Here is a 10,118-nt window from a genome sequence, read left to right on the forward strand (position 1 = left end):
TTCGTATGGAAACAAAAAAGACCCCAAATAGCCAAAGCAATCTTAAGAAAGAAAAGTGAAATTAGAGGAATAAGACTCCCCTGTCTTCAGACTATACTATAAAACTACAGTAACCAAAACAGTATGGTAGGTCTTCCTTGGTAGCTCAGCGGTAAAGAATCCACCTGCCAATGCAGGAGGCATGGGTTCAATCCCTGGTTCAGGAAGATCCCAAACGCTGTGGGACAGCTGGGCCTGTGTGCCTCAACTACGGAGACAGCTCTCTAGAGCTCATTAGTTGCTGAAGCCCACACATCCAGAGCCTGTATTCCACAAGAGAAACCACTGCAATGAGAAGTCTGCACACCGCAACTAGAGGTTAGGCCTGCTAGCTGCAACTGAAGAAGGCCTGTGAGCAGCAACAAAGACGCAGTGCTGCCGAAAATAAAGTAAATAAATAATATTTAAAAACCAGTATGGTACTGGCACACACACAAAAGTAAGTATAGATCAATGAAACAGGATAGAAAGCCTATAAATAAATCCACACACCTACAGTCAGTTAACCTATGACAAAGGAACAAGACTATATAAGAGAAAAAGGACAGTTTCTTCAATAAGTGGTTCTGGGAAAACTGGAGAGCTACCTGTAAAAGAATGAAATTAGAACATTCTCTAACACCATACACAAAAATAAACTCAAAATGAATTAAAGACCTAAATATAAGACAAGATACTATAAAAATCCTAAAAGAAAACATAGGCAGGATACTCTTTGATATAAATTGCAGCAATATCCTTTTGGATTCACCTCCTAGAGTAATGGAAATAAAAACAAATAGGACCTAATTAAATTTTAAAGCTTTTGCATAGCAAAGGGAACAATAGACAAAATGAAAAGACAACATCCAGAATGGGAGAAACTATTTGTGGATGATGCAACTGACAAAGGATTACCCTCCAAAATATGCAAATAACTCAATATTAAAAACAAAAAACAAAAAAGGGGCAGAAGATCCAAAACGACATTTCTCCAAAGAAGGCATACAGATGGCCGAAAGACACATGAAAAGATGTTCAACACTGCTCATTGTTAGAGAAATGCAAATCAAAACTATACTGAGGTATCACCTCACACCAGTCAGAACGGCCATCATCAAAGAGTCTACAGACAATAAATGTTGGAGAGGGTGTAGAGAAATGGGGACTCTCTGACAATGTTGGGGGAAATGTAAATCGGTACAGCCACTACAGAGAATAATATGCAGGTTCCTTAAAAAACTAGAAACAGAGTTACCATATGATCCTGCAGTCCCACTCCTAGGCATGTATCCAGGGAAAATCATAATTTGGAAAGATACATGGGCACCAATGTTCACTGCAGCACTATCTCCAATAGCCAAGACAAGGAAGCAATGTAAATGTCCACTGACAAATGAATAAAGAAGATGTAGTACATGCATAAAATGGAATATTACTCAGCCATAAAAAGAACAAAATAATGCCATTTGCAGCAATATGGATGGACCTAGAGATTATCATACTAAGTGACGTAAACCAGATAAAGAGAGACAAATATTGTATTATATCACTTATATGTGTAGTCTTATATCACTTATATGTGTAGTCTTAAAAACAATACAAATGAACTTATTTAGAAAACAGAAATAGACTCATAGGAAACAAATTTATGGTTAAAAGGGAAAAGTGGGGGGGAGGGAAAAAGGAATTTTGGATTAGCAGATACATACTACTACATATAAAATAGATAATCAATAAGGACCTACTGTACAGAGCAGAGAACTATAGTCAATATTTTGTAATAACCTATACAGGAAAGGAATCTGAAAAAGATTATATACATAGGCTTCCTAGGTGGTGCTTGGAGAAGGCAATGGCAACCCACTCCAGTACTCTTGTCTGGAAAATCCCATGGATGGAGGAGCCTGGTAGGCTGCAGTACATGGGGTCGCGAAGAGTCGGACACAACTGAGCGACTTCATTTTCACTTTCATGCATTGAAGAAGGAAATGGCAACCCACTCCAGTGTTCTTGCCTGGAGAATTCCAAGGATGGAGGAGCCTGGTGGGCTGCCGTCTATGGGGTCGCACACAGTTGGACACGACTGAAGTGACTTAGCAGCAGCAGGTGGTGCTAGTAATAAAAAGAACCCACCTGCCAATGCAGGAGACGTAAGAGATGCAGGTTAGATCCCTGGGTCAGGAAGATCCCCTGGAGGAGGGTATGGCAAGCCACTCCAGTATTCTTGCCTGGACAGGGGAGCCTGGAGGGTTACATAGAGTCCAGAGGGGCCATAGAGTCGCAAAGAGTTGGACATAATGAAGTGACCTAGCATGCATGCATGCACATATATATGTAACTGAGTCACCTTGCTGTACAATTGAAACTATTAATAACAGTGTAAGTCAAATATGTGTCAATTAAAAATTAATTATAGTAAGTCTCCTACACAGGAACCTTCAAGTTGTGAACTTTCAAAGATGTGAGGATGTGTTTGCACGTCTGATCTCGTAAGTCACTTCACATGTCTGGTGTATATTGCCATGTGTGTGCATCCTCTACAAGTGGTTGTGCTTCTGTGTACTGTATTGTATAAGCACAGTAGTGTAGTCTCTTTATTTCAAGCTAGATCTGCAAGAGGACAACTGCACTGAACTCCTTGCTGTGCAACATGAAGAATTTACTAATGAAGATCTGGAGTTGGAGGCCCAGAGAAAGCACCAAGAGAGACAAGCAGAAGTAACTGAAGAACTGAAGAGCTCCATGATGCAGGAAATAGTAAAGGGGTTTTCCCTGAGAGGCCCTGTTAAGTTTTTGAGGCACCGGACCTGAATGCAGAAGAGGTCACAAAGTCTGCAGCAGCCATTCAGAATGCAATCCAGTGCCGCCAGGTCATTATGGTGAGGAAAAAAAAGAGCTACTACTCAGACACCACTAGACTGTGTTTTCAAGAGGAGAGATGGAATTGAATCCAGCAAGGAACCAGAACCTGTGGCATCAATGTCAGGCATGAGGGACATTGCAGCGTGCCCTCCATCTCCTATTGCTGATGATCCTTCAGCTCTGCCGTCGCCCACTTCTCTCTCCTCCAGCCTGTGACGCCTCTTGCCCGTTCACTTGATGCCAGCCCCTGTATGTCAGCTGTTGGGCCATACGACTGTACTTTTCAAGTGCTTTCTCACTGTACTAATTGTACTTTTTCTTACTGTACTGTAAGATGAAAAATGTTTTATATTTTATGTATTATTTGTGTGAAAAGTATTATAAACCTATTAAAGTATAGTACTATATAGCCAAATGGGTTAGTTGGGTACCTAGGCTAACTGTGCTGGACTTGGAACAAACTGGACTTACAAATGCACTCTTGGAACAGAGTTGTATGTATGCAGGGGACTTACTGTAACTAATTCTAAAAAAAAAGACTTAAAGAGAACATTTACTTTTAACACATAGCTCTGATGTACCAAACCATTACCTCAAACAGCTCAATATTTTCAACAGTTATCTCCCCAAAGCCCTCCTAGTGTTCTAAGAATCACCTCTCAAATAAAGAGACAAAGAGGTCTCCTGTCTTGAGTGTGTAATTTTTATAAATTGCATCAGACCCACAGTGAGTGTCTTTCTGGGAGTTTCACCCACATGAAAAAGAAGTTCTGAGATAAAACTGTCGCAGGAGGTCAGGGGAAGTGGGGAGTTGTGGGGTCGCAGACCTGACCCGCAAGCTGCTCTCAGTCAAAGCCAGGGGGTGCGAGGCCCGGGGGGCCCGCCGCCGGTCCGGTCCTATCTCCGCGGCAGAGGCCTCAGGTGCAGCTCGCGTTCCAGCTGCTCGGCGGTCAGGCTTCCCTGGATGGCCTCGCAGCCCGGGTTGAACACGGAGTAAGCGCTTTTCTCCCCCTGCGTCTTCTCCTCGGGGCCTCGCGTCCCCGCATACATCCAGTAAAACAGGGACAGGACGAAATAGGCCAGGCCAAATTCCAGTTCCACGAACAGCCCCAGCAGGACCAACCAGAGGAGCACCTTCAGCAAGGTGACGCCGGTCCGGAGGGACCGGTCCTGGGGGGCCAGGGGCGGCGGCGGCCGGGCTTCAGCTGGACCCCGTGGTGGCTGTGACTCGCGGCCCCCAGGCCCAGCTGCTCCCTAGGACACACGAACAAACCAGAGAAAGAATGAAGGGCAGTGGGGCCGGGAGGACCAAAACCCATCTGCAGAGGCGGCTGTCCTTGCGTGGGGAGGCTTCCCCTCACTGGTGTCTGTTTTCTAAGACAACTATCTCCAAAGAGCTCTCATGCATCCTGTTCTGAATCAAAACCGATCAGTGAGATGTGACTTGCTGAAAACCTTACAGTGTTCAGGTGGATTCCCGTCTGAGGCAGACATTTCACCAGATTAGTCTGCTGCTAACAGGAGCTAATGCAGCTCCTCCAGGAACTCCCTGTAATTGATCAGGCGGCAGTCGGGCACACGCTTCCCACACAGAATCAATGTATGTCTGTTGATTTGATTAGACGAGCTAAAATTTTGTTGAGTGGCATGATTCTAAAATGAGGACTATTCTACACATTAAAAAAAAATCATAGTTATAGCCACAACCTTTCCATCCCCTGTGACCACACTACAGGGCCCCAGGGTCTCCTAACTGGACTCTCCTCCTTCTAACCCGTCTCTCCCCACACCACCCCATGTACAGCTGCTAAATAAATCTGCCACAACACCCGTCAACCTCCTGCTCACAAACCTGTGACACGTTTTTACTGCCTACGAGTTAAATTTTAAACTCCTTGCGCTGGAATCCAAGGCCTTGCACTCACTCAAAAGACAGAAGTGCCGGAACACAGACCCCTGTGCTGGGTGTAATGGGAGACAGAGGTATTGAAGGAGCTTTCGGGAGCTTGCTCTCCAGTCCAGTATTTTCTAAACTTTTTTGGGTATGACCCACAATAAAAAATACATTTTGTACTGCAAACCCCTCCCCCCCCCAAAAATATATATGGTGTATACATATGTGTGTGTGTATCAGGAAAAAAGTCTTCACATATCAACACTTTGATTACATATGAAGCTTTGATTTTCTATTCTATTTTTTAAACTACATTTAGTTAATTTAGGATAAGACCTTTAAAATTTTTTTCACTACCCACTTATGAGTCATGATTTGCAGTTTGTAAAATAATGTTGTAAAAAGTTTCCTGAACAACATGATCCGCAATCTATTGCTCTAGAAATGAATCCTCTGGTCTTACAACCCAAAGACATTGCCCATCTGTGGCCGGGAATATTCCTCTCCATTCCTCAGGAACTTGCTCTCTCCAGGCAAGCACGGCTGGTGAACTATGTATACCCTGACCTCTGGGGCCATCAAGCAGGGTGCCCCTCTGCTTCCCAGAGCTCTAATTGGTTCTCTTTCTCACTGAGTATCAAACTATTTGTCATTCAAGTGTCTCTCTTTTCATATAGATCACATGTGTCCCTAGATTGTTGCATGAGGTCACCATACTGTTGCTGATTATCTTTTGGTGTCTCCAGAGCCAAACAGCACTGCACACATAAGTTCTCTGCACAGAGCAGACTTAGTTCATTTATTCAGTTATATCCCTTATTCTTCACACGGCAATTTAAAAGGAACCAAAACTGTTATCTGATCTCCAAAAAATATATAGGTCATCTGTGATTTTTTTTTTTCTTAGCATCAACCCTGGGTCATGAAGATCCCCTGGAGAAGAAAGTGCCAACCCACTCCGGTATTCTTGCCTGGAAAATCCCATGGACAGAGGTGTCTGGTGGGCTACAGTCCGTAGGGTTGCAAAGAGTCAGACAGGACTGAAGTGACTTAGTACGCATTGCAATTATTAACTTTCCAATTAGATTGGAAAGGTTTTTGACATATAATCAGCTACACTCCCCACCCCCTCCACATACATTTATTAAATAAATAAATGTCCCTTTCAGATTCAACCAGTGTGCACAATAGGGAAATCACTGATGGTCTTAGCAGGGAACAAATACAATCCGATTAATATTTAAGACTACTCTGGATGCCAGGCAGACAATGGGCTGCAAGAGAAGAAAAAGGAAATTGTTAATAGCTCATGCAGGAGGCCTAATAAGAGAGAACCAGGCAGAGATGAGGCTGGTGACAAGGAGATCAGAGAGAAATGATGGACTGATGGATATAGAACATATCTTGAATGTGCACCACTTGAAATTCACAGTAAACTGAATTTATTTTATTATTAAAGGAACATTAATAAGAATAATGCTATGGCCACCATTTACTGAGTGCTGTCAAGATGCCTGATCTCCTGTAACCCAGCAGACAGGCCTTATTAGTCCCAATTTACTAATAATAATAGTAAGGAGACATTGAGGTGTAAGAAACTCCCCTAAAGTCACACAGCTGGTGACGGGCAGAGATGAGGTTGGTCCAGGATCCTAGGATGATCTCCCTTCAAAGCCCATTTTACTTAACCAGGGGCCTTCATGAGGAATGCTAAGGGGAAGGGTTAGAGAGCTAGAAGGAGATGAGGTAGGGGTAGGGGTGTTAAACTGGCAAAGGGAACAAAGGAGAGGGAGGCTCCAGAGATGCCTCCCACCAGTGCACCTCCTACTGTAAAAGCTGTGTGTGAAAGTGTTTGTCAGTATGGGGCAGTTTAGGGAAGGGACTTCCATTCCCAGTATACCAAAGTGCTTCCCACCTCAGAGCCTTTGCACTTGTGGTTTCCTCTGAGAGAAAAGCCCTTTCCCCTCACACCACCTGGCTGGTTCCCTCTTCTACAAACCCCAGCAAAAATGTCACTACGTGGGCCCTTATCCTTGTCCCAGGTTTCTCAAGAGTGGCTCCTTCTTAAGAAAAATGGTGAGGTCACTTCCTCTATGAGGTCCTCCCTGTCCATCCAATTTAATGTGACACTCTACATCCCTCACCCCCGATTCACTATCACAGCACGCTGGGTTTTCCTCCCTTTTGTAGCATTCATCATTCTGTTCTTTCAACTCATAAGCAAGTTCTGTGAGAGCAGGGCCTTGTCTTTATTGCACAGTCTCCTGGGACTCAGGACAGTAGATGGGACATAGTGGGCACGTGACTGAGTGAACAAACGCTGGTGGGGAAAAGGGAGAACTTAAGAGACGACTCCTGGATCTGAAGGGGGTGATGCAAAGCCTGTGCCTGGCTAGGTCATGCCAAAGAAAGAGGGCATTTGAACAGTAAGCCAACCTGAGCCAAGGTCTGGAAGGGAGGACTTGCAGGATAAGTGTGATCAATAGACCCTGGGGCTAGATGGTGCACTGGGGGGCTGGGAAGGGAGATGGAGGTGGGGTAGGGGTTTGGCAGGATTAAAAAATAAAAGTTACAGGCATTTTTGTCCCACTGTGGTAGAAGCTTGCTGTAGAAAGAAATATTTCATTTGGGGGAAATGCTTTTCCCCAAGCTAAATTCGAGAGTGAGAGGAGGAGGAGGTGGACGCCTCTGTATCAATGGCCAGCAAAAAGAAGCAATTACAAATAGAAGGATAAAGAAATCTCGGACAAGCCACTATGTGCCACCCAAATTATTAGGTAGAGACAGATCAGAAATTGGCGGGGGTGGGGGTGGGGAGCAATTTAATGATAATTTCACACCAGAGCAAACTCAGGAATGATAACTGGGTAAATGAAAATGTGTTTTAGACAAAGTCCCTTATGAAAAACAGAGTAATTGATAAGAAGCAGAGGAGGTCCAGCATTGCCTCTCACCCCTTTGTCAGGCCATCAGTTTTGGGGTTTTTAATAATGGAAATTTTCTCCAAGCTCAGCTCCTCTAGACCCAACTCAGTGATCTCATATTCCTTTGGAAATGAGACATAAAGTCAAAAACTCATTGTGTAGGCTAGATGTTTTGTAACTGTGCGGAGGAAAAGGGGGTAGAGGAAATGGATTCTAAAATCCTAAGCAATTGTGCTCTGTGAGTTCTAATCCACAATAAAGTTATCCTGAGACAAACTGTATGTAAGGAAATGGATTGTTTGAACCCTGCACACTCTTTCTGCAAGTCAGTAGGAACCTTGTGTGTCCTGGAGAACAATATCTAATTCAAACTAAGTAACAATAAGTTCTCCTTGATTACCAAAAAAAATTCCTTATAACCAGATGTGGTGCGATGATAGATGAACTTAAGAAATTTTAAGAGGAGTAAGGCACATTTTACTTTTCAAAAGGAATTGCTGGCACTTATTGCACTTAGGAGGTACAAAGACCAGCTCACAGACTTCCCCTTGATGTTTTTGTCCTGTGTTCCCACATGCATGCTCCAATCTCACACTCAAGCCACCCTGCCACTTTACTCATGAGTGAAAACCAAGGTACAAAGAGAGGAATGAGAGATTACCAAAAGCTAATGAGGCTTCCCTGGTTGCTCAGACAGTAAAGAATCTGCCTGCAATGCAGGAGACCTGTGTGGGATCCCTAGGTCAGGAAGATCCCCTGAAGAAGGTAATGGCTACCCACTCCAGTATTCTTGCATGGAGAATTCCATGAACAGAGGAGCCTGACGGGCTACAGCCCATGGGATCGCAAAGAGTCGGGCACGACTGAACGACTAACACACTTAAAACAGGTTGAAAAAGCTATCATACTAATCTATCGTTTTCGCCTTAAACATTGTTAAACTTGAATAGGCTTCGCTACTTCAACAGTGATACACAACACATGCCACCACAGGAAGTCAGCACTCTTCTGCCAGTTCTGTATTCAAACACCATTTCTAAAGCGCAGGCTATTTGGGCGACTGGCCACACGTGGCCCAGATGCGAAATCAAATCAAGCTTTAATTACTGCCACTTCTCATCGGCATCCAATTAGACCTTTCCCCCTCCATTAGCAGAGGGCTGTGGCCCCCTATGGTTGCGGAGAGGTTTCCCAAAGCCACAACGACCACTCAACTCGCTGTGAATAACGCAAGGGCAGAGGTGATTTCTGCTGGGACCCTAGACCCTCAACTTCCCGCCTGGAGTCGAAGCTGCGTGGGTCTCTGGCTGGAAAGAAAATGTCAAAGTCACTCTTCAGGGCAGAACAGGAGGGGGCAGGAAACGCGAGGCCCCGCCGCCGAGCCGGCGGGAGGCGCCAGCAGCCCCTCTCTGCTAGCCAAAGTGTGCTCGTCCCTCAGTCGTGTCTGGCTCTTTGTGACCCCATAGACTCTCCTCCCCTGTCCACCGGCTTCTCCAGGCCCGGGGGGCGTGGCCTGGACCGGGTCATTCCACGACGTGGGGGCGTGGCCTGAAGGCCACCACGTGACGCCGGGGCGGGGCCTCGGCAGTGGCGCCTCGGAGGCCACGTCGGCGTTTCAGAAGCCAGGTTCCTGAGGGGTGAGGCCTCCCTCCTCTCACCTGAGCGAGGCTGGGCTGGGCCTGGGCACTCGGTGGCCTCGGTTTCCACAGCAGGAACCATTTTAGCCAGCCTGAGGGTGCTTTTGGAGTCGTAGCTGCTTCTGCCTTCTCTCCCGAGGTTTGTGTACGCTGGCTGGAAGTGCTGGGTTCAGCCACCAGCCCGGCTCGCTTCCGGGCCGCCCGGAACTCAGCTAACCGCTGCTCCATGGCGCGCGCCCCCTTCTTCGCGCGCCCAAAAAGCGCGCGCACGCCTGCCTGCTCGCCCGCGGGGAGCCAGTGCTGACTTTGCGGGGTTCCGGGCTGCAGTGCGCCTGCGTGGCGGCGCTCTCTGTTGCGCGTGCGCTCTAGCGGCACTGAGCGCGGGTGGGGCGTGCGCTGGCTTTGTGACGTTCAGTGAGCAGTTTACAGCTAATTGTTCGCTCCAAACATGTAAGAACAGTGTTCATGTTCTCGAGCTACGTGGTTAAGAACCTAAACATAAAGGTTCTCTCATTGTTTCCAGCTTTTGCCCTAGGCTAAGCGCTGCAATGCTCTCTCACGTCGGGGATCAGCTCCCTAACAGGTGGAGCATCTCCACAGGTTAGCATCGGATTGAGAAGGTGGTCCCGGGGCATTGAAAAAGGCCCATGATCTGTGGGACTTTTCATGTCAGAAGGAAGGCAGGATACAGCTTGCCCTTTTCCTTTTCACCGGTTTGCCAGTCTTAGCACTTTGGAGGGTTAGCACTGCTCACTGGCAGGCAGGTTGTACAGCTTTGCC

At 46.1% G+C, this 10,118-nt stretch overlaps 1 protein-coding gene across 1 annotated transcript; it reads right to left on the bottom strand.

Annotated features, from left to right (window-relative positions):
* Window positions 1-2,122: 2,122 nt before the first annotated feature.
* On the bottom strand, window positions 2,123-9,652 carry SAYSD1 (SAYSVFN motif domain containing 1). The gene is made up of 2 exons (XM_065913108.1): window positions 9,360-9,652; window positions 2,123-4,137 (listed from the first exon to the last, which is right to left on the bottom strand). The coding sequence occupies exons 1-2, from the start codon at window positions 9,564-9,566 to the stop codon at window positions 3,781-3,783; spliced, it is 564 nt and encodes a 187-aa protein (XP_065769180.1). The 5' UTR covers window positions 9,567-9,652; the 3' UTR covers window positions 2,123-3,780.
* Window positions 9,653-10,118: the final 466 nt, after the last annotated feature.

Source organism: Muntiacus reevesi, chromosome 20 (assembly GCF_963930625.1).
Source record: "Muntiacus reevesi chromosome 20, mMunRee1.1, whole genome shotgun sequence".
NCBI classification, from domain to species: domain Eukaryota; kingdom Metazoa; phylum Chordata; class Mammalia; order Artiodactyla; family Cervidae; genus Muntiacus; species Muntiacus reevesi.

Bases quoted from the DNA above. Each gene is read 5' to 3' on its own strand.
- SAYSD1 (XM_065913108.1), bottom strand. From the start codon at position 9,566: ATGGAGCAGCGGTTAGCTGAGTTCCGGGCGGCCCGGAAGCGAGCCGGG. The intron at 4,138-9,359 runs GTGAGAGGAGGG...CGTGTGTCCTAG, and splicing joins CCCAGCCCAGCCTCGCTCAG to GGAGCAGCTGGGCCTGGGGG.